The 21,562-nt window shown below is 54.1% G+C and overlaps 2 protein-coding genes across 4 annotated transcripts; one reads left to right on the forward strand and one right to left on the reverse strand.

Moving 5' to 3' along the window:
- Positions 1 to 4,858: 4,858 nt before the first annotated feature.
- On the forward strand, positions 4,859 to 12,197 carry ARHGAP9 (Rho GTPase activating protein 9). 3 transcript variants are annotated; one of them, XM_008148795.3, is made up of 17 exons: positions 4,859 to 5,174; positions 5,466 to 5,686; positions 6,618 to 6,842; positions 7,027 to 7,140; positions 7,326 to 7,430; positions 7,959 to 8,020; positions 8,133 to 8,226; positions 8,422 to 8,517; positions 8,658 to 8,756; positions 8,975 to 9,116; positions 9,212 to 9,319; positions 9,607 to 9,705; positions 9,882 to 9,959; positions 10,108 to 10,161; positions 10,503 to 10,637; positions 11,024 to 11,129; positions 11,768 to 12,197. In XM_008148795.3, the coding sequence occupies exons 1-17, from the start codon at positions 4,859 to 4,861 to the stop codon at positions 11,937 to 11,939; spliced, it is 2,226 nt and encodes a 741-aa protein (XP_008147017.2). In that variant the 3' UTR covers positions 11,940 to 12,197. The 3 variants fall into 3 exon arrangements, with proteins under 3 accessions (XP_008147017.2, XP_028012166.2, XP_054574907.1); XM_028156365.2 differs by lacking the exons at positions 4,859 to 5,174; positions 5,466 to 5,686 and adding an exon at positions 6,469 to 6,527; XM_054718932.1 differs by lacking the exons at positions 4,859 to 5,174; positions 5,466 to 5,686 and adding an exon at positions 6,474 to 6,527 and having other exon boundaries at positions 6,726 to 6,842.
- Positions 12,198 to 12,328: 131 nt separating this feature from the next.
- Positions 12,329 to 19,696, reverse strand: GLI1 (GLI family zinc finger 1). Its single transcript, XM_028156351.2, has 11 exons — positions 19,593 to 19,696; positions 19,284 to 19,376; positions 18,815 to 19,010; positions 18,411 to 18,555; positions 17,989 to 18,078; positions 17,764 to 17,901; positions 16,814 to 16,963; positions 16,059 to 16,223; positions 15,327 to 15,557; positions 14,560 to 14,827; positions 12,329 to 14,133 (listed from the first exon to the last, which is right to left on the reverse strand). The coding sequence occupies exons 1-11, from the start codon at positions 19,690 to 19,692 to the stop codon at positions 12,389 to 12,391; spliced, it is 3,321 nt and encodes a 1,106-aa protein (XP_028012152.2). The 5' UTR covers positions 19,693 to 19,696; the 3' UTR covers positions 12,329 to 12,388.
- Positions 19,697 to 21,562: the final 1,866 nt, after the last annotated feature.

The following is a 21,562-nucleotide window of genomic DNA, read 5'->3' on the forward strand; positions in this document are numbered from 1 at the left end:
AGCAGCCCTGGCCTGTTTCATCATTGATGTTTCCATCTCTCTCTCCTCCCTTCCTCTCTGAAATCAATAAAACTATATATTTTTGTTTTTTTTAATTTTTTAAATTAATTTCAGAGAGGAAAGGAGAGGGAGAGAGAGATGGAAACATCAATGATGTGAGAGAATCATAGATTGGCTACCTCCTGCACACCCCCTACTGGGGATAGAGCCCGCAACCCAGGCATGTGCCCTTGACGGGAATCGAACTCGGGACCTTTCAGTTCACAGGCCGATGCTCTATCCACTGAGCCAAACCAGCTAGAGCAATAAAACTATATATTTTTTAAAAAATAATAATTAATAATAGTACTTATGAGCTAAGCACTATTCTAAGCACTTCACATATATTAATTTCATCCTCAAAAATTCTATAGTAGAACTGGGCCTTTTGAAGCTAGGTCATAAGAAACTTGACAGCTTCTGCCCATGCTTCTTTTTGTTTGTTTGTTTGTTTTGTTTTGTTTTGTTTTTAATCCTCACCTGAGAATATTTTTCCATTGTTTTTTAAAAAATATATATTTTTATTGATTTCAGAGAGAAAGGGAGAGGGAGAGAGAGATAGAAACATCAATGTTGAGAGAGAATCATTGATTGGCTGCCCTCTGCACGCCCCACACTGGGGATTGAGCCCACAACCCAGGCATGTGCCCTTGACCGGAATCGAACCTGGGACCCCCCCCAGTCCGCAGGCCCACGCTCCATCCACCGAGCCAAACCAGCTAGGGCTTTCCATTGGTTTATTTATTTATTTATTTATTTATTTATTTATTTATTTATTTGTTAAATATATATTTTTATTGATTTCAGGGAGGAAGGGAGAGGGAAAGACAGAGAAATATCCATTGGTTGCCTTCTGCACCCTGCACAGCCCCCCCAGGCCCCGCCCTGGGGAGGAACCTGTAAAGGAAGTACAGGCCCTTGGCAGACATGGAACCCAGCTAGGAACCAGGGACCCTTCAATCTGCAGTTCACACTCTATCCACTGAGCCAAACAGGCGAGGGCTGCTCATGCTTCTTAGAACACTCTGGTAGCCCTGAGCTGCCGTGTAAGAAGTCTTACTACCCTGAGACTGTCATAGTCTCAGAAATGTGAGTGAAGCTCTCCAGATCAACCCATCTGCCTATTGAATAGCACATGGGGCAGAAGAATCACCTGGCTAAGCCCTTCCCCAATTTTTTACCCGTAAAATTGTGAGCTATATTAAAATGGTTGTTAATGAAAAAAATACAAACAAACCAACAAATCATGAGACAGGTCCTCTCATTCTCATTTTATAGATGAGGATCTGAGGCACAGAGAGGTTACTTTGTACCAGGAACTATACAAGGCATTGAAGATAGAATTATTAACAAAATAGATACAGGCTTCTGCTTTGGCAGAGCTCAAAGACCTCCTGGGAAGTTAGATAATCAAATAATGTTTCAAGTGTGATGAAAGTTATGATGGGGATGTAAAGCTTGCTGTGGGAGCTGCTAATTAGGGCCCCTACCTAACTCTAAGGGGTTAAAAGAGCTCTTCTTGTGTGTGACCTTTTGACTGAGATATGAATGATGAGTAAGAGTTAGCCAGGTGAAGATTGGTGGGAGTGGAGAGAGGAAGTGTTTCAGGCAGAGGAAAGAAGATATGCAAAGTTGCACTTTAGGAGTGGAGTGGTTGGAGTGTGGAGTTTGTGGTGGGGAGTGTGAAAAGTCTAGGATAAAGGAAAAAAGTGTTTGTAAATCAGATTACAAAATGTGGGCTTTACTCTGAGTACAATGAGAAGCCTTTGAAAGGTTAAGTCAAGGGAGTGGCAGGGAATTTTTGTGTGTTTTAGACAAGTCACTCTGGCTGCTGTGCCAGGAATGGAGTGGAAGAGAGCATAACTATATGCAAGGAAACTAGTTAGGAGGTTATATCATCCAGGCTAAAGAGGGTGGTAGTTGCAGGGATTAAAAAACATTGATAGAGCTCTGGCCAGTTTGCTCTGTGGTTAGAGCGTCAGCTCTTAGACTGAAGGGTTCAATTCAGATCAAGGGCACACACCAGGGTTGCAGACTCCATCCTAGGAGGCAACCAATCAATGTGTCTCTCTCACATCGATGTTTCTCTCTCTCTCTCTCTCTCTCTCTCTCTCTCTCTCTCTCTCTGCCCTCCCTTCCACTCTGTCTAAAAATAACTGGGAAAAATATCCTCAGGTGAGGATTAACAAAAACAATAAAAAATTTAAAAATAATGAAATGCTTTTTAAAAAAAAGAAAGGTAGATTGGAAAGGTTTAGTAATCAATTAAATGTGATTGGTGAGGAAATAAGAGAAATTAAGGTTGGCTGTCAGGTTTCTGGCATGGGCAATTGGGTGCACCCTCTATATGCTCCAACAGACGACAGTATTCCCCCTAGTGAATATCACACTGTATTTTAATTGTTATGAGAAGGTAGGGACCATATTTACCATCTTAATTAACAATACCCACCACACAGTTCCTGTCTGGCAAACATGCTAATAAGCATTCTATAAATACTTACTAAATTTAAATTTAACCGAATAGGGGTACTGGAAGAGAAACGAGTTCGTTTAGAACAGACTGTGTTTGTGGTACCTGCGAAATACCCACGTGGAGTTTTTCAGTGGACAGTGGATTAGACTGAAGCTTCAGATAAAGATCTGGAATGAAGATATGGTACTCAGCAGCACATGGAGTTCATTTGAGCTAGAGAGATTAAGACTACGTAGGGTATACAAAGCACAAAGGGCACCGGATCTCAGACAGACCATGGGGGTTTAAGGAACAAGCAAAGGAAAGCCCTCCCTTATGCAACAGAGAAGCAAGTGCTAGAAAGGTAAGGAGGACACCCACAGTGTTTCTAGGAGAAAAAAGTAAATTGTGTTGGCAGCTGGTGAGATGTCAAGCAGCAGGAGGACTGCAAAGTGTCCGTGCAAACTCAGGGGCGGCCCTAGTGAAGAGTGACCTTAGAAAGGGGAAGGTGTCAGGGGAGAGGAAATCAAGATTCTGTGTGTAGGCAACTCTTTCAAGAAGTTTGATTTTTAAAAGGAAGAGGGCCTAGCTGGTTTGGCTCAGTGGATAGAGCGTCGGCCTGTGGACTGAAGAGTCCCCAGTTTGATTCTGGTCCAGGGGCACATGCCTGGGTTGCCTGCTCGATCCCCAGTGAGGGGCGTGCAGGAGGCAGCCTATCAATGATTCTCTCTCATCATTGATGTTTCTCTCTCTCTTCCTCTCCCTCTCTGAAATCAATACAAATATTTTTTTTTTAAAAAGGAAGAAGTACAGTGGCAAGCGGAGAGCACAGTCAAGGGAGGTTTATTTAAAGACGGGGAATACTTGGCTACATTTAAAAGCTTGATGAGGGTCTGGCCGGCGTGGCTCAGTGGTTGATCGTCAACCTGTGAACCAGGAGTTCACTGATTGCGGGCTTGATCCCCAGTGTGAGGCCTGCAAGAGGCAGGAAGAACTGCAGTCACTATTTTGGAAGTGGGAAGGAAGAGCTGAAGGGTGGGATTCTCCACATTTTGAAAGTGGAGCAAACTAAGGAGGAATGTCACCCAGCACTCAGTACTGGTAACACAGCCCTCAGATCACACATCAGAGGAGGAGAGCTGTCTGTCTGACGTCACCAAGGGGGAGGTACCCCACCTCCACCCCACCTCCCAGACAAAAGGCCTCACAGAAAGCTTCACTTGTGCAGTGGAGAAACAGCAGGGGAAAGAGGGTCAGGTAAGGAGGAAGCACAAGTGTGGGTTTTGAAGCTCTGGCAATGGGCAGGGGAGGTCAGTGTCCACCTTCCAGGGAAAAGCTGACATCAGTCTCCCATTCACCCCAATATGCTGTCAGAGCATCCTGTACTAGCTGTCCATAGACCCCGATTCCCTTGTAATTAATAAATGTATTGTGTGGTTAGTTAAGGTCTGTTTTTAAGCTCTAAGAGGGCTCAAGGGCTGTGTCTCTCTCCTCGCTGCCTCTTATCTCCAGTGCCTAACATTGTTCCTTTCACACCGGAGGTGCTCAGCCAATCCTTGCTAAGAGTATGAATGAATGAGCCCACACACTAAAGTAGGGCCCCACCCAAGAGGCTTAAGTACAGAGGTTTCCCAGCTCCCCAAAACATGTCCTGGATGGGGGGGGGGGGAGGGGGGGGGGATGGGGGCGTTTTCACCACTGTCTCTAACTGAATCCCTCTGCGTTTCTCCCACCCACTTTCTTGTTCTCTCCAATGTGGTCTTCCTGGCTCTCTGTTTCTGTGTCTCTCTGACTCCACACAGGAAGCACGCAGCTTTAGGTCTGAGGTGATCAGTAATGGAAACATTGGTGCCTGTGTACATTTAATAAAGGGTCACAAACTTTTTTATTTTTGTCATTAACTGCTTTCTCTTTGTCCGTGTTCTGTCTCAGGCCTGATTCTTTTTTTTTTCTCATCTTCCTGTGTCCAACTCAAGAGTCCCACCACCGTCCAGAACCAACTTCGTTTGCCCCTGGATCTTCTGATGGGCCCCATGAGGTACTTGGAGGAAAATCACTGAGGTAGGCCATGTCTGATTTCCTGCCTTGCTGGCCTCACAGCCCTGCTGACCACATCCTCTGTCACCTTACTTATATATACTTCCTCACCAGTCACATCACTCAGGAGTTCTCAGCCCCCAAAACCTGTCAGTGACCCCCACTCAGGCCCTTTGCTTTGCCCTCTTCTCTCACTCCAGGATTCCTGTGCTTGTTTTCCTCTGACACTGCTCTGAGAACCATGTTTCTCTGCCTAGAAGTAGCCAGTTCTGACCCTTTCTGGATATCCAACACCCCTTTTTCCCACAGGTGACAGGACTGGCCACAATGCTGTCGGGCCAGTGGTGGCCAAGTACTTGGGGGAACCTAGGACTGGGGCCCAAAAACACTTCTCAGAGACCCCAGCTCTGTGCCCTATATGCCTTCACTTACACTGCGGCAGATGGCCGGCAGGTATCTATGGCTGAAGGGGACAGGTTCCTACTGATTCGAAAGACCAACTCTGACTGGTGGTTGGCGAGGCGCCTGGGAGCACCATCCACCTCACGACCCATCTTCGTACCAGCTGCCTACGTGACAGAGGAGTCTGTCTGTTCCCAGAGCCCAACCACCGTCACCACCAGGCAATCCCTCTGGACTCACGGTGAGTAAGCCCTTCCCATCACCTTCTTACCTCCCTGGCTTCTGGGAATCATTGGAAGGATCCTCCTCCTCCAAGTTTCTGCTGATCCCCTTCTCTTATTTTCCTGTGATCAGCCTACTCCTTATACCCACCAGGGTGTCCCCATTGCCTCTCTTCCTAGTCTCAAGTCTTCCAGATCTCACCTTATTTTTCAACAACAGCCTCTCCCTGCTCTTGTCTTCCCTGTGAACCCCCAGCCAAGATCAGGCCTCTGATCACCTGCCCCCCTGCTCTCTCCATTTCTGTTTCCAGGGCCAAAATGGTTTCCTGGCTCACTGGAGGAGCTGCACCCATCGCAGGCAACCCCAGGCAGAGCCCAGTCTGCATCGCAGCAGCCTCCTTCTCTTCCTCCCAAAATCTGTAGAAGTGTCAGTGTTACCAATTTGAGGCCCACTCTCCTGAAGCCCTCCCAGGATGCACAAAGTAGATCTCTCTCCCGGGAGAACTTGCTGACAGAGGCCAATGCCAATGTGGTGAGTCACAGCTCTCCATCTGAGCAGCTGCGATCAAACAGATATTTACTGCTGAGCCCTGTTCTAGGCACAGTGGCTAACAGCACAGACTCAGCTTTCAAGGGTTCCCGTGACTGACAACTCTCATAAACAAATATGTGTTGGTACGAATAAGTGCTACCAGGAAGATAAACATGGTGGAGAGGGACTGAACTGGCCTAGGCAGGCATCTCTGAGTGGATGATGTTTAGTTGAATCTGAATAAGGAGAAGTCAGAGACAGCCTGATGCAAACGAGGAGATGAGAAAGAATTCCAGCTGAGGGACAGGACAGCAAGCAGTAAAGATCCTGAGGGTACATGGAACCTGGCCGATGATAGAGGGACTGAAAGAAAGCCAACCTCAGCTGTGCTTTCTCTCTCTTCCTCCTACTCCTGACCCAAGGCAGGGTTTGTCCTGTGTCAGGTCTCGTCACCTCTAGAGATGGAACTCCTTTTTCTTCCTGAAGACTCGGCCCCTCCCCTCTCTTAGTTACTAGTGGTTGAAAAGTGGCCCCTCCTTTCTCATACCCCCTCCTCTCTGCCTCCTTTTACTCTGGAGGATGTGAGGGTGGGGAGCTCCCCTCAAACCACCCCTCCCCAACACACACACACACACACACACACACACACACACACACACGCCTGTTCCCCTTTCCTGTGGCCCTAGGGTGGGGGTGGGGTGGGGGAGGAGGGAAGTTGGCAACAGGAAGTGAGGAGAAGAGCATAGAAGACTGTGAGGGAGGGAGAAAAAAAAAAAAAAAAACACAGCCGAGGACCAGGTTTCTCCCTCAGTACCTGGGTAACCCCAGCCAGGATCTGGTGGTGAGAAAATGGTGGGGGAGAGGGGGAGGGAGGGAGGTGGAGAGAGGTTTGGGGAGCATACCTACCCCTTTCTCCCCCCTTTCCCGGCAGGCCGGACCCCAGCTCCTCATGTCAGAGCCCCCCGTGTACTGTAACTTAGTGGACCTTCGCCGCTGTCTCCAGTCCCCACCCCCAAGCCCTGCGTGTCCCCCGCTGCAGAGGCTGGACGCCTGGGAGCAGCACCTGGACCCCAACTCCGGACGCTGCTTCTACAGAAACGCGCTGACTGGCTGCAAGTCCTGGAAGCCTCCACGCCGCACTCGAACCCAGGAGACGGTGAGACCTTCCCTCCTGCTTCTCTTTGTCCCTTCCATCTCCTCCTCTCCCCTGCTGTATTCCAAGGCAGCGTGTTTGCTTTCTGGGGCTCGCAGAAGATCAAAAGAATCAGAAAATTGTGAGAAGGGTGCCCCCCTCAACCTGCTCTCAACCTACCTCCTCTCCCCCCCCCCCCGCCCCCCAGAACCCTGGCTCCATGGAGGGAACGCAGACCCTGAATAGGGACAACGGTGCCCTGCAGCCTCAGGCCAAGGGCTCAGAATCTGACACCGGGTCCCCAGAACTGCTCAACCCCCAGGTGAGATCCCTGCCTCCTCCCGTTTACACGCAGGAAAAGCCATCTCTTCACCACTTTCTCTTATGCAAGACATTCTTCTTCATTGTACACTCCTGTCACCCACATCCGCACTCCTCTTCCTCCCCAGCGAGGGACTTCCAAGGTAGAGTTTGCTCCACCTGTTTTTCTCCAACCCCCTGCCCCAGGGTTCACCCTGCCTCCACCCGCGCACCTCCCAGCTCAACCCCCGAGACCAGCCTGCAGCCCGGCAGCCCCTTCGGCCTCTGCCGGAGGTCCTGGACGACCCTCACGTAAGTTTCCCATTTTCGTGTGAATGCAAGATCCTCCCAGCCCCACCCCCCAATTCCTGCTCCTCTGAAACATCTTCCTCTTTCTGACTGTTCTCTGGGGAGCCTCCCTTACCCAGCCTCCCTTACCCAGCCTCCCTTACCCAGCCTCCCTTACCCAGCCTCCCTTACCCAGCCTCCCTTACCCAGCCTCCCTTACCCAGCCTCCCTTACCCAGCCTCCTTTACCCAGCCTCCCTTACCCAGCCTCCCTTACCCAGCCTCCCTTACGCAGCCTCCTTTACCCAGCCTCCCTTACCCAGCCTCCCTTACCCAGCCTCCTTTACCCAGCCTCCCTTACCCAGCCTCCCTTACCCAGCCTCCCTTACCCAGCCTCCCTTACCCAGCCTCCCTTACGCAGCCTCCCTTACCCAGCCTCCCTTACGCAGCCTCCCTTACCCAGCCTCCCTTACCCAGCCTCCCTGGAAACTTTAAGCCGAGGTTCTGTGAGGCGCACTGGGTGACTTACTGGTCCCCCTTCTCCATTTCCCAGGAGGTGGAGAAGTCGGGCCAGCTCAACGTGACTAAGATTGCTCAGGGGGGACGCAAGCTCCGGTGAGGCCCGGCTGTTGGACCCCTCCGGTCGGGTAGAGCAGTGTTGGGAGAGCGCCCTCCCCGAGTGATTCTAATCGGCCTCTGCGCGGCTGCCGCCCCTCTGCCCCTGCAGGAAGAACTGGTGCCCATCTTGGGTGGTGCTAGCGGGTAACAGCCTGATGTTCTACCGAGAGCCGCCCCGGGCGGCACCCTCCTCTGCAGCCTGGGTGAGTGAGCCAGGGGAGGGCCGGTGCCCGAGGGCACGGTTCTCCCCGCCTCAGGCCAGCTGTGGGCACGGGGGCGTGGGGGAAGGGGAGGAATTAGGAAGCAGCGCAACCTCCCACGTCCTTGTGGTCCACCCGGTGAGAGGGAGACGGCGAGGGAAACCGCACCGCGGCCTCAGTTTCTCCCCTGATTCCCAGGGGCCAGCGGGCAGCCGGCCCGAGAGCAGCGTGGACCTACGCGGGGCGGCCCTGGCCCACGGCCGACACTTGTCCAGCCGCCGCAACGTCCTGCACGTGAGTGCCTCTCGGGCATCCTCCAAGCCTCCCCTGTCCCGGGGGTGCGCCCTCCATTTCCCGCGGAGTCTCGCCCTCGGCCTCCCCGCCCTATATGCTCCTCCCCGCTGACCCACGCCTTTCCCCCGCCGGCGCCCCAGATCCGCACGGTCCCCGGCCACGAATTCCTGCTGCAGTCAGACCTCGAGGCCGAGCTGCGCGCTTGGCACCACGCGCTGCGGGCGGTCATCGAGCGCCTGGTGAGAGGGGCAGGCGGGGGCGGGGCGAGAGAGTGGGGGAGAGCCGTAGGGCTTGGGGGCAGTGGGAGGCAGGATGGGCTCAGTGCAGGGCCCTGGGGTCGGGCTGGGACGTGGGGCCCCAGCAGCCAATTAGGGTCTCCTTGCTTGGAGCTGGGGGTGCCGATTTCTCTCCTCTCTTCCCATCTCCTACTCGGCCCACCTCACCCGCCTGGATCTAGGATCGGGAGAACCCGCTGGAGCTGCGCCTGTCAGGTTCGGGGCCGGCGGAGCTGGGGGAGCTGAGCGCTGGGGAGGACGAAGAAGAGGAGTCGGAGCCGGTGCCCAAGCCGCTGCTTCGTTTCGGCGGCCGCCGGAGCTCCAGTGAGAGGCGGGCCTGGGGGCGGGCCTCGGGGGCTATTTCCAGGTTCCTCCTCCCGGCAGCTGTGCTCACACTCCGGTCCCCCGGCCTCCCACAGGTCGCTGCCCAGAGGGAACCGAGCAGAACCGCGTGCGGAACAAACTGAAGCGGCTGATCGCTAAGAGACCGCCCTTGCAAAGCCTGCAGGAGCGGGGTCTGCTCCGAGGTGAGGTGGGCTGGCCCAGCGGGTGCCTTTCTCCTTCGTGCCTCCGGGAGTGTTTTTGCGTTCCTCATCTGGGCCTCGGCCCATTTCATGGATGGGAAAACGTCAGTGAGGCTCGGAGTAGAATTGCTCTTCGGAGACCATTGCTTTTCCCACTACTGCTGACTTTGGGAGGTGGGTGTACCTCCTTGCACAGGCAGCCAGGAGGGCCGGCCCGACTTTGGAGGGAAGGCCTGTGCTGAGAAGAGCTTCTGTGGGTGACACTGCCACCTCATCCTGTGTCTCCCCAGACCAGGTGTTCGGCTGCCAGCTGGAATCGCTGTGCCAGCGGGAAGGAGACACTGTGCCCAGCTTTGTGCGGCGCTGCATTGCTGCTGTAGATAAGAGAGGTAATTTTCCCAGAGGCCCCAGGCCTACCCTTCCAGCAGGCCAAGGCCTGGAATTTCCCACCTCCCTCACTCTTCCTTTTAGCCTTTTCCCTTCCACCCTTGGTTCCCTCGCCAGACCTCATCACACACATTAGAGCGGGAATCCTTATCTTCTTTTTCCTCGCCTCATCTCCTAGGTCTAGATGTGGATGGCATTTACCGGGTGAGCGGGAACTTGGCAGTGGTCCAGAAACTTCGCTTCCTGGTGGACAGAGGTGAGAAGGCCTGTGGGCAAGTGGTGGTACTAAGAACTTCATGTCTCAGAACCACAGGCGGTTCCGAGGGAGTGAGCTGGCAGGCAGGGAGGTCTTCTGGCTGGAACTGCATGTCTTAGCTCTGAATCTCTTCTCATACATGTTGCAGAGCGGGCGGTCACCTCCGATGGGAGGTACGTGTTCCCAGAGCAACCCGGACAAGGTACTTACATGAAAGGCCCTTTGGGCCCTTAAAAATTCCCCACATCCTCCTTGCTCCTGTGATTCCCCCATCTCCTGCTCCTGGAAGGGTTGTCCCCACCCCTACCCCTGCAATCCTGCCCTACTGTAGACTCCCTAGGCCAAGCGTGTCAAACTCAAAGGCTATCACGGGCCAAATAAATGAGACATGCGGCCTACGGGACAAGAGTTTGACAGGCTTGCCCTGGGCATTGCTATGCCTGCCTCAGCTGGATCTTCTCCCAAATTCCTGAGCTCTCAGTCTTTGGGTCCCTCTGGCCCTTCATGAGCCCTGAACCCTTCTATACCTCCTTCTTCTTCCAGAAGGCCAGCTAGATTTGGACAGTGCTGAGTGGGATGACATTCACGTGGTCACTGGAGCCCTGAAGCTTTTTCTCAGGGAGCTACCCCAGCCTCTGGTACCCCCACTGCTGCTGCCCCATTTTCGTGCTGCCCTTGGTAAGGGATGGGAGCTTTGAGCAATACGCTTGATATCGTGGGGAGATGTGAGGGGTAAAAATAAAATAGGGGTTCTCTTATACTCTTCTGTCTCATCCTGAACACAGAGATGGAAAATAACTTTCAGCACATGTACTGACCTCAGTTGTTGTTGGTTTGGTTTGTGTGTGTGTGTGTGTGTGTGTGTGTGTGTGTGTGTGTGTGTGACTGTTTAGAGTGCTGAGTTGAAAAGATTTCTAAAGCTGCAGTTGGGCTCAGTGAAAAAGGAAGCTGCTATGCATAAATGATGTCTTCCATGGGCCTGGGAAAGAGTAATGTTACCCACCCTGCACTAGCACCTTCCCTAAGTTCACCCCCATGCCCTTCCCATTACTCTTTCTCTACAGAGCTCTCGGAATCAGAACAGCGCCTCTCTCAAATAAGAGAATTAATAGCCTCAATGCCGAAGCCCAACCAAGACACGCTGTGGTACCTCCTGGAGCATTTATGCAGGTCGGGAAAACTGAACATCTTGTTCATTGGGGAGAGGGTGGGGTGGGGCATGCAGCAGGGACTTTATTCAAATGGGGTGAAGGTAGGGAAATACCCACGTTTAGAGCAGATTGATGAAACGGGCAACTTTTGTGCAGGGGTCATATTATGAGGGTCAAAACCTGTGGTCAGCATCAAATGGGGAAATGGGGACCAAGATCAGCACAATGATGCTGTGTGAGAAGTAAGGGAAATCTAACCTCTCCCTTCCCTCTGCCTCCTTGTTTCCCATTGGAACAGTGGTGATGGCTTATTTGGCTGAGCTGGGCCTGGGCAGTGACTTCTGAGAGAGGATAGCCATTTGAATTAAAGCCTCCCAAATTGTGAGCAGAGAGCACTCTAGGGGCAGTCTCTGACGCTGGGAAGAGGTGGTTGTATCCTGGCTTGTATCTTCAAGTTGTATCTTGAAGGTTTCTCCACTGGTCCTATCTCATCCCCCTTGAGGCTCTCTCTCCTTGGCCACTACATGGTTTCCTTTGGCCACTACATGGAGGGATCCCAGAGTGAACTTTTCCCTGCTCAAATCTTTGAAGGGTTAGATTTATTTGAAGTGGCAAAGCTGCCTCCTTATAGCCCCTTCTCTTGGCCTTTGCCCACAGGGTGATAGCACACTCAGATAAGAACCGCATGACCCCCCACAATCTGGGAATTGTGTTTGGACCAACCCTGTTTCGGCCGGAGCAGGAGACATCTGACCCAGCAGCCCATGCTTTCTACCCTGGGCAGCTAGTCCAATTGATGCTCACAGACTTCACCAGCCTCGTCTCCTGACTGGGGCACGGAAGAAGAGAAAATGTGTTTCCAGCGGTCCCCTTGGGTGTTGTGGTGTGTTCTGAGGACATCCCTTTAAATCCCGTGTCTCCCAGATGGCTGTCTCCATCTTTGTGAGTCTGACCTGAGGGTTTGGGATGTGGTGAGATAGCTTCTCTAAAGAGGAAAGTGGGGGAATTAACCCCTACTTCTCTTCTGGTTCCCTATCATCGCCCCTCCCCAAGATAATAGCACATAAAGCAGGGCTTTTTCTGATGCAGTTCCTTTATTAAGAAACAGTGTCATTATCAAATTCATTCCCCAAATATATATACAGATTTTATACAGCCCCCAGCCCCTGCTCCTATCCCTGGGGCATCCCAGGGGTCTATGGCTCCTTCTCCTGACTCCTCTGGGGGGATGGACACCCCTTAGGAAATGTGGATCTGTGATGGGTGGGATTCCACACTTTAGGCACTAGAGTTGAGGAATTGTGTCTCACCAGGCAGGGACCCCAGTAAGACACTCATGCTGCCCACAGCCATGTTGGGGGCTCCTGAGGGAGGTGCAGTGTGTTCTGAGCTGCCCCCCTGATCATGGGAAGGGGGAGGACTCAGCCCCTGAGCCTCATCCAGAATAGCCACAAAGTCCAGCTGAGTGTTGTCAAGATCAAGAGAGTCCAGGGGGTTACACACCTGGCCTTCAGGAGGAGGGTATAAAGCAGGACCCCCTCCCAACCTGCCCACCTCAGGGTGCCCACAGCTGGGGTTGGTGCCCCCTGCCTTTAGGGGCCCATAGCAAGTGGGCAATGGAGGCAGAAGTCGGGGTGGTGCTGCTGCTCTATGGGAAGCTTTACTTCCCCCCACTGCAAAATTTTCATGGCATGGTGAAGGGGTAGAATAGGAGCCTGACTTGTGATTGGGCAAGTTAGGCGCAAAGCCAGGTCCATATGTGGCCATGGGGGCCTTGGCAGGGCTTGGGCTAACCTGGGAACCTCCCAGAAACTTGGGACTCTGGTAGAGAGGTTCCTGGACCGGGGGATCTCCCCTGCCCCCACCCTCCCACAGCAGCTCCTGTTGAGACTGAACATAATTACACACAAGCTGAGCCTTGAGCTGTCCTGTGGAATGAGTGGGGTGATCAAAATCTGGGCCAGGCCTGGATTCTGAAGGAAGATAATCAGGGGGTGGCTGGGGATAGGGACCTGATGGCGGATATTGGGGAGGGGGAGGCTGGGGGTAGTGGGAGAACAGAGGTTGTGGGCATGGAGGCCCCTCATTGGGGTGGACATTGAGGCAGGGTGCCGGTCCTGTGGAGTCAGAACCCATTGGACACCCCTGTTCCGGCTTGACTTGCACATGTCCATAATGTTCAAGACGAGGACACTGGCTGTAGGCTCCAGCTGGAGGCTTGGTGCCTGGGTACAGCCCGGAGTGGGCAGGGAACTCACCCCATGTTTCTGGGGTGGGGTCAGGATAGGAGACCTGCTGGGGACAGGGATTGTGGTTGTAGTTGGTGGGTGGACCAGGTCCAAGAGGCAGGGAGCCTGGACCTCTAGCTCCATAAGGCTCAGCTGCTGTTCCCTCAGGTCCTCTGTAACCCAGAGTATCAGCAGGTGGGAAGTCCATATAGGGGTTCAGGCCGCTGTCCATCATGGAGGTCCCAACCTCTGGCTCCTCCCGTAGCCCTCTGGTATCCACAGCGACATTCTCAGTGATGCTGGGGGGCTGTGGTGAGTAGACAGAGGTTGGGAGTTGGGGATCAAAGTTCCGTCCTCCCCCTGCCATGGTAGGGTATGTGTGAACACAACCCAAGCTCTTGAACCGCTGGACCCTGGCTGGGGGCGGGTGGTCAGCAGCCCGGGCTGGGTCACTGGCCCTCCGGGTGACCCCTGCATTGGGGTTGTATCCCGGATACTCAGCTCGGCTTCTCCAGGGAGGTGCTGGGAGACCCCCCATTCGATCTAGGCTGGATGCTGCAGTGGGTGGGGTACCACCTCCTCTGGCTGAAGCATATCTTGTCCGGAACAGGTAGTGCTGGGCAGGTGTGAGGCCAGGCAAAGAGGATGCCCCATTCTCTGGTGGGGAGCCAGGGGGAAAAGGAGAGGCCAGGGAGGAGCGGCGGCTGACAGTGTAGGCTGAGCTGACGCTGCTGGAGCTGCTGCTGCGGCGGTCAAGAGAAACTGGGGGGCCCAGCCGGCGGGACACAGGGGTGCCTGCAAGTAATAGGGAGAAAAGGCAGGGTGGTCAGGAAGCCCCCTGAATCTCACCTGCCTGCCCCATTGGGACAGCCTTGTCCTGGAATCCCGGGGAAAGGCTCCTTAACTCTAACCATTCGGTTCTGTCTCCTCTTTCTCCCATGCCCCTTCTGCTTCTGTGTCACCAGGGGTTCCAGGCTGCTGTGAACAGTTGTACAGGTTGTACCTGGTACACTGCACAGTGCTAGGGGACAGCATTCACCTCCCAGATTGTGTATATCACAACAGTTTTCCGATGGATGGAAGGGCAGCGTCTTAAGGAAGGGGGACCTGTTCTAGTGTACAAAGCTTGTATATTGAAGCTCTGAAGGGTGAAGCCCCACTCCAACTTCAGGGAAGGTCCAGATCTCAGCCCAGCAACCGCCCGCTACACCCAGGTCTCACCAGTGTGGGTCAAGCTGGGCAGTTTGAGGCCCCGGGGCCCCACGGGCCGCAGTTGATGTAGCTGGTCCAGCCTGAGGTTCTCAAGGCGGCGAAGCGTGGACAGACCGGTGCCAGCAATGCAGGGCCCCTCGTCCAAGCTGGACAGGTCCTCAGTGCTGCCCCCGGTATTTCCAGTCATTTCCACACCACTGTCGGTGTTCGCGGCGCTGCCTGCTGGGGAGTGGTCGCTGCTGCAGGACGACTGGGCCCCAGGACTTGGCTGTGGCTTCTGTGGGGAAGATGAGGACTGAGGGTGGCACCTTTCCTCCTTTCCCAGAAGTTGGGGAGTGGCTCAAAGCCAGTGGCTGCTCGGGTCGAGGGGAGGCTTACAGGTGTAGAGAGGGCTGAGCAGGTGAGGGATGGGGCAAAGTAGGAGAGACGTTGATGAGCAGAGCCGAGGCTGGAGCACAGATCGCCTGGGCTCAAATTCGTCCTCTTAGTTCTATGACCTTGGAAAATTTCTCTATGCCTGAATTTCCTCATCTGAAATGGGGAAAGTACGTTCCTTGCTCGTGAAGTTGTTGTGAGGTGTCCATGAAATTATACAGGTAAAGGGCTTGGAATCATTACACTGAAATCCCTCATTTGGGCTAGTCCCAGGAGCCACACGGGGACACTTAGAGGACTGGCCAAGAAAGAGTGAGAGGATGGGATGAGAGAGCTGGGAAGATGTCAGCAAGGCTGCGTGGAGGGGGGGATGGAGGCAGAGGCCTGTCCGGGCGTCTCACCATGGCACCCTCTGGCACAGTCAGTCTACTCTCCTCCCTGACGGGGCCTCCATCCCGCTCCCTCTTGGGCTCCACTGTGGAAAGGGATGGTGCCCGAGGCAGGGGGCCATCCCCTCGGTGCCGCTTGGTCACGTGGGCGTCAGGACCGTGCACTGTCTTGACATGTTTCCGGAGTGAGCTGGGATCCGTGTAGCGTTTGGTGCAGCCAGGGAGCTTACACACATATGGCTTCTGTTGAGTGGAAAATGAAGACAGCAGACAAAGGTGTGAAAGTGGAAGAATGCAGAAGGAATGCAAAAAATGGGTGGCATCAAGTGAGGGCGAGGGGCGAGGGGTTACGCACAGCATTCAAGGAAGTACGGAGAGTGGGGCCCGTGGAGTAAAAAAAAATGAGAGGATGGGGGAAAGATCAGGAAAACTGACAGCCCAGGCCTGGGAAAGATGAAGGGTGAACCCAGGTCTGTGAAGCCTCATTAACTCCGGGGTTGAAGGGATCAGGGGTCTCCTTTAGTTAGAATGGGTCTTTTTTAAATTAGCCCTTTGGCTGGTTAGAAGTGGGGGGCAGGGTGGTAAGAGGAAATTCTTGGTTTCAGAAAGGTCTCCGGGTGAATTGTACAGGAGGGGAGAACTCACCTTCGTGGAGTGGTTGCTGGGCTAAGGGATTTCTTAAGGGGGAAACTCCCCGATAGGTGGCTTCTCAAGTGGGGAGGGTCTCTGAGGCGGGGCACTCACCTCATTGGAGTGGGTCCGATTCTGGTGCTTGGCTCGGTCACTGGCATTGCTGAAGGCTTTACTGCAGCCCTCGTGCTCACACATGTATGGCTTCTCACCCGTGTGTGACCGCAGGTGTGTCTTCAGATTTTCGAGGCGTGAGTATGACTTCCGGCACCCCTCAAACTGGGGGACAGAAGGGTCAAAGGATAGCGCTCAGACAGAAGGACATGGAATTAGAGGAACCCTGAAACTCAAATGGGACATACGTCAGAGACTATAATTCAAGACGGGAGAGCACTGGGGCTTCAGGAGAATTCCCATAATTAGGGGAAGAGGGCAGACCAAAGCTGGGGAAGCAAGTAGCCGGAGGAACTCTGCCTGCAGGGACATGGAGCTGAGGCCAGAGCATCTCCTGGTCAAGCCGGGGCAGGGCTCCCTGCATGGGGATCTTGGACTGTTTTGGGGTGGGGTGATCTGGGAGTGTCTTCTGTCCTCCATGCAGGGCTTCCCCGTTAGGCAGAGTGGTAGGCACAGTGCCTGGGGCCCACAGTACTTTCAAGGGTCCCGCAAAAATGTTTTAATTTCTTTGAAAAGCAAGAGGAAATTAGCTTTTAAATCCAAGAAAGTGTTCCAATATATAATAGCAACATGTTTATCATCATACCAACAGTCATAAAACACACATTTTTAATATTTGCTTCTGGAGGAAGGGACCCATGGAGGGGCAGCCCCAGTTTGAGGAGGACCCTGAGCTTGGGAAGAGGGAGCCTCACCGTGCACTTGTGTGGCTTCTCGCCCGTGTGTCTGCGCATGTGGACCACCAGCATGTACTGGGCTTTGAAGGGCCTCAGCTCCCTGGAGCAGCCCCCCCAGTGGCACACGAACTCCTTCCGCTCCCCATGGATGTGCTCGCTGTTGATGTGCTGAGGGAGGAGATGCAGAGGCTCTCTGAGGTTCTCCTGTGCCATGAGACCCAGACCTCCTTCCCTTGACCTTCCCGCCACACCATATTCCTCTACGGCTCCACTTCACGGGGGAAGATGGTGCAGGAAGGACACGATAGCCCACATCTCAGTTCTGCCAAGTTTTGTTCTTTTTAAAAAATATATTTTTATTGATTTTTCACAGAGAGGAAGAGAGAGGGATAGAGAGTTAGAAACATCGATGATAGAGAAACATCGACCAGCTGCCTCTTGCACAACCCCCACTGGGGATGTGCCCGCAACCAAGGTACATGCCCTTGACCGGAATCGAACCTGGGACCTTTCAGTCCGCAGGCTGACGCTCTATCCACTGAGCCAAACCGGTTTCTGCCAAGTTTTGTTCTTTTTAAAAAATATACTTTATTGATGTTTTACAGAGAGGAAGGAAGAGGGATAGAGAGTTAGAAACATCGATGAGAGAGAAACATCCATCAGCTGCCTCCCGCACACCCCCCACCGGGGATGTGCCCGCAACCAAGGTACATGCCCCTGAACTGGAATCGAACCTGGGACCCCTCAGTCCCCAGGCCGACGCTCTATCCACTGAGCCAAACCGGGTAGGGCAGTTCTTTCAAGTTTGTAAAACAAAGCTACATCTTCTGAGTTTATGCCTGCTCAAAAGGGCACTCAACCTCTGACCTCAGTATCCTCTGACCTCCTGCTCTCAGCCTGATTCCAGTGTCCCGCCCAGAATGTCCTACAGGTTCCAGCCAACATTCCTGTTACCCCCTGGGGCTCACGTGCACCAGCTGCTCCTGGGAGTCAAATTCCTGGCTGCAGCCATCCCAGCGGCAGTCAGTCTCATACACAGATTCAGGCTCAGGCTTCTCCTCTCGCTCCATGTCTTCCCGCCCATCCAGCATCCCCAACAGGGGATCCTAAGGCAGGAGAGGCAATCCTAGGGTCACTTGGATGACAGCTTTGGTTTCACTCAGGTCCCGGAAGTAAAGCCTCCTCACCCTTACCTGTGTGCCTGTGGAGTTGGGACTGGACATGTCACCTTCCAAGGGCTCCTCTGGACACTTGCTGACCAGCATGTCCAACTCAGACTTCAACTTCACCACGGGAAAAAAGTGGGGGTGTGAAGGTAGGGTGGGCCGAAGGAAGAGGGAGCCCAGCCCCGAGTGCCCCCACCAAGCAGCTGGAACCCCTGAATTTGATAGAGACTTCCTCCTCAGATTGCACTGGTGAACAGGATGGGCTAAAAGCGCTCTCTCCTTTGGAAGAGTCTGATTCAATCCCAAGAGTGAACTCTAGCACCTGTATTCCTTTATTTTCCTGGTACTGAAACTTCAGTATTCCCTGTCCTTCCTTCACGTTCCCCTATATAGTCCTCTCCCCACCCCTTTGAGCTGAGGCAGATAGGTAATAATATGAGGGCTCTCACCTGGCAAGTTGGGAGGGGTCCCCGGGACTGAGGATGTGGCATCATCGCCCCCTGGGTGGGGTCATGGGGACCGCAGGGCTGGACCCCGAAGGATGGTGAGGTCCCTTTTTGGTGATTCATCTGGGGTGGGAATCCCAGAGATGGGCTGAGGAGGAGGGGGGGGGGGAGTGGTTACTTAGGACTATCACCTCAGAAAGTCTCAGGAGTTCTGGGGCTATGCGAGGGTGCCTGGAAGACAGTTTGGGAGGTGGTTGAGGCAGTCCTAGGGAGGTACTGAGGAGGGCTCAATGCCTTAGAAATTATAAGGATTCAAATAGGGCCAGGTAGTTTGGAGGGCTTGAGGCTTTTGATAGGGTTTGTTTGGGAGGGTCTTTTGGGGCCTCTTAGCCCAAAGCTGTCTGCACCTCATAGTGCTGATAGAGAGGTGACCATAGGAGCCCCCCGGAGAGGCACAGTGTGAGTTGATGAAGGCCACGAGGGAGCTGGGTGAGGTTCGGATAACTGTCTGCAGGTCCAGGCTGGCATCTGACAGAGGTGAGATGGAGAGTGCCCGCTTCTTGGTCAATTTGACTGCACTCCGGGGAGGAGGAAAGAGTGGGGCTGGCCAGGAAACAAGGGAGATAGATACGATAAAGTGGCATGCCTTTCCATGCACCCAACCCATGCGTCCTAACTCGCAAAAAAAAAAAAAAAAAAAGACACGTGACTCTGCTTTGCCCTGTTGACCCCAACTGTGACCTCTTAATCATGCTCTGATCCCTCAAGCCCATCTCCAAGCATTTTCTTTTCGAGCTAGATCCCCTGCCCTCCCACTGTTTCCCTCAAGACAAATCCCCGAGGGGCAGAAAGGAGAGATGTTGCCTGAGGCCTCACCCTCGGTGCAGCTGTTGGTCTCTCTGGCTGGCCCATAACTGTGGGGGCCGGACATGAGGTTGGCGTGGTGGCAGAAGGGCAGACCAGACAGTCCTAGAGAAGAGAGACAACTGGAATGGCGGACACACAAGGCTTCACCTTGAAACCCCAGGCCAGGCCTGGTCCCATATGCCAAGCCCACATTACATAGGGCCTCCCATCTTTTTGTCGATGGGAAACTGTCAAGGGATAGGAGCCAGAAGAGGGATCCCTGGGGCTGGTAAGAAATCTGCCAGTCCTCAAGGCTCAGCGATTGGTATAGGCACTGACCTTCTGTCCCCATGCTGGGGGGCCCCTGGCTGGGGAGGGGCCTGAGACAGCAGGGCTCGCCATAGCTACTGACTGGCGGTGGGGTCATCGAGTTGAACATGGTGTCTCAGAGGAGGGTGTGGGAGCACTGCAGAAGGGGAAGGGAGATCTGCAAGTTATAACGGTGGGAGGAAAACAGGGAAGGTCAGATAACTAACTCAGGCACAGAACCCTGGGCAGAGCTTCCCCTGTGCTCCCAGCCCCCTCCAAGACATCTGGCACAGGAAATCAGGTTGAAATGAACATCACTCAGGTAATGTTGGCAAGGAACAAAGTCAGGTAAGGAGAGAAGTCCCGAAGAGGCAGGGGCAGTCTTGGCGGTTTTTGTGGAAAGTGGGTGGGAGCTTTGCCTGTGTGGTCTGTGTGTGTAGGGGGGAGTGTTGTGGACTAATTGTGCCTATGAGAGCTCCAAGTGATTTTAATGCCGTGGAACCTTTATTAATTCTTGCTCTGACCAGGGGCCAGCTTTGAGGAGTGGGCTGAGACTCCTGCAGAGCGTCTCTGGCTTAAGCACTGGGCTGGCTGTTCAGCCTGAGCCTCTTTCCCTTCATTTGTTACTGCTCAGGGACAGCCCGCCAACAATCCCTCCAGTGTCCAGCAGAGGGAGCCCTCGCCACAGCCCAGACAGAGAGGCTGGTGGGGCCAGGAGGAAGCACGGATGATCTGCCCTTTTCCACTCCAGAGCAAAACACTGTAGAACGGGATAAGGTTTCTGAAGGGAGCCTCCCGGGTCCAAGGCTTACAAAGGATGGAAGTTGGTGTTATTCTGGGTGGTTTGAGTCTGGGCACCCACCTAACGCTTTTGATCTGTTTGGGGGAACAGGTAAGGAACTGTGAGGGAAGTCTCTGGGAGAATAAAAAACAAAGTCAAACATTGGAGTAGTGAGGGAGGAAAGGGTGCCGCTGTCCGCTTTTCTCCTCAAACTCCAGTTTTTACTCCACCCCGTGTTTTCCGATTTCCCGAGACTGAGGGTGGGGTGGGGCGGGGTAGGGTGGAGAACGAACGGGAGCGGGCCGGCCGGCGCGGTGGGTGATCCCGGGATGCTGGGATTTAGGGTGAGGGCGGGGTAAGTTGGGGAGCGGAACCCGGACCCCATGACCCAGTCGGAGCTTCGCAGCCTGGACTGTACTCTTCCTAATTCCTCCTTTCCTAGCGGAGATCTGGATCCCGCATCCAAGACCTCCCAACTCGACCTTGGCACGATGGAGGGGGGGCACAGCTGGCTGGCAGCTGGATCGGGGGACACTTCTCCCGCCTCCTCCTATGACTCATCCAGGGGAAGAAGGCGGGGGCTCGCAAACGACCCCCCAACACTAAAGAGACGCCCCCAAACATGCCTACTAAGTCATCTTTCTGCCCCACGGCCCAGCCTCAGGGGTGCAGCCGCTGGAACTGGGGCGACATCCCTCCTCGCCCACGCGTGCCAGGGCCCACCCACGACTCGCCTTCACATTAGTGAAAGGAAACATTTTCCAGCTTTTCCAGCTTTAGTTAAGTTTTTCTGGGGTGTGGATGAGAGCACAGGATGGGGCAGGAAGCTGGCTCTAGGGTTCTCCACCTGGAGCCCTGAATCATCTTGTGTGTCTTCCTATTTTCCAGAGTCCCTCTCGCACCCCCGCTCCCCAACTCCCAGGAGCCGGCCCCTCCCCCTTCTCCCGGTCCCGCCTTCTCCGCCCCCGTGCCTCCTCGGCCCACCCAAGTCGCCGCCGCAGGCTCTGGCTGCAGACGGCTCCGCTTCCCCCGCCCGCCCGCCCGCCCGGGAGCCCAGTCGAGCGAGCCGCAGCGAAGGGGGGAGTGTTGAGAGGCGGGACACATTCTTCCCTCCTCCCCTCAGTGCATCCAGAAAGCTGGCAGCGGCGCCCGGTGTGTGTGTGGGGGCCCCTGTTGGAGGGTGGGGGTCCCAGTGGCAAGGTGGAAAAGAAAGAATCCA

Source organism: Eptesicus fuscus, chromosome 7 (assembly GCF_027574615.1).
Source record: "Eptesicus fuscus isolate TK198812 chromosome 7, DD_ASM_mEF_20220401, whole genome shotgun sequence".
NCBI classification, from domain to species: Eukaryota; Metazoa; Chordata; class Mammalia; order Chiroptera; family Vespertilionidae; genus Eptesicus; species Eptesicus fuscus.

What these genes read in the sequence shown, in the direction of transcription:
- ARHGAP9 (XM_008148795.3), top strand. Translation starts at nt 4,859, where the DNA reads ATGCTGTCGGGCCAGTGGTGGCCAAGTACTTGGGGGAACCTAGGACTG. An exon ending in GCAATCCCTCTGGACTCACG is followed by an intron (nt 5,175 to 5,465) that starts GTGAGTAAGCCC and finishes TTCTGTTTCCAG; the next exon opens with GGCCAAAATGGTTTCCTGGC. An exon ending in GCCGCCGCAACGTCCTGCAC is followed by an intron (nt 8,518 to 8,657) that starts GTGAGTGCCTCT and finishes CCGGCGCCCCAG; the next exon opens with ATCCGCACGGTCCCCGGCCA.
- GLI1 (XM_028156351.2), bottom strand. Translation starts at nt 19,692, where the DNA reads ATGTTCAACTCGATGACCCCACCGCCAGTCAGTAGCTATGGCGAGCCC. An exon ending in GACCAACAGCTGCACCGAGG is followed by an intron (nt 19,011 to 19,283) that starts GTGAGGCCTCAG and finishes TTTCCTGGCCAG; the next exon opens with CCCCACTCTTTCCTCCTCCC. An exon ending in CCCAGGAGCAGCTGGTGCAC is followed by an intron (nt 16,964 to 17,763) that starts GTGAGCCCCAGG and finishes CTCCTCCCTCAG; the next exon opens with CACATCAACAGCGAGCACAT.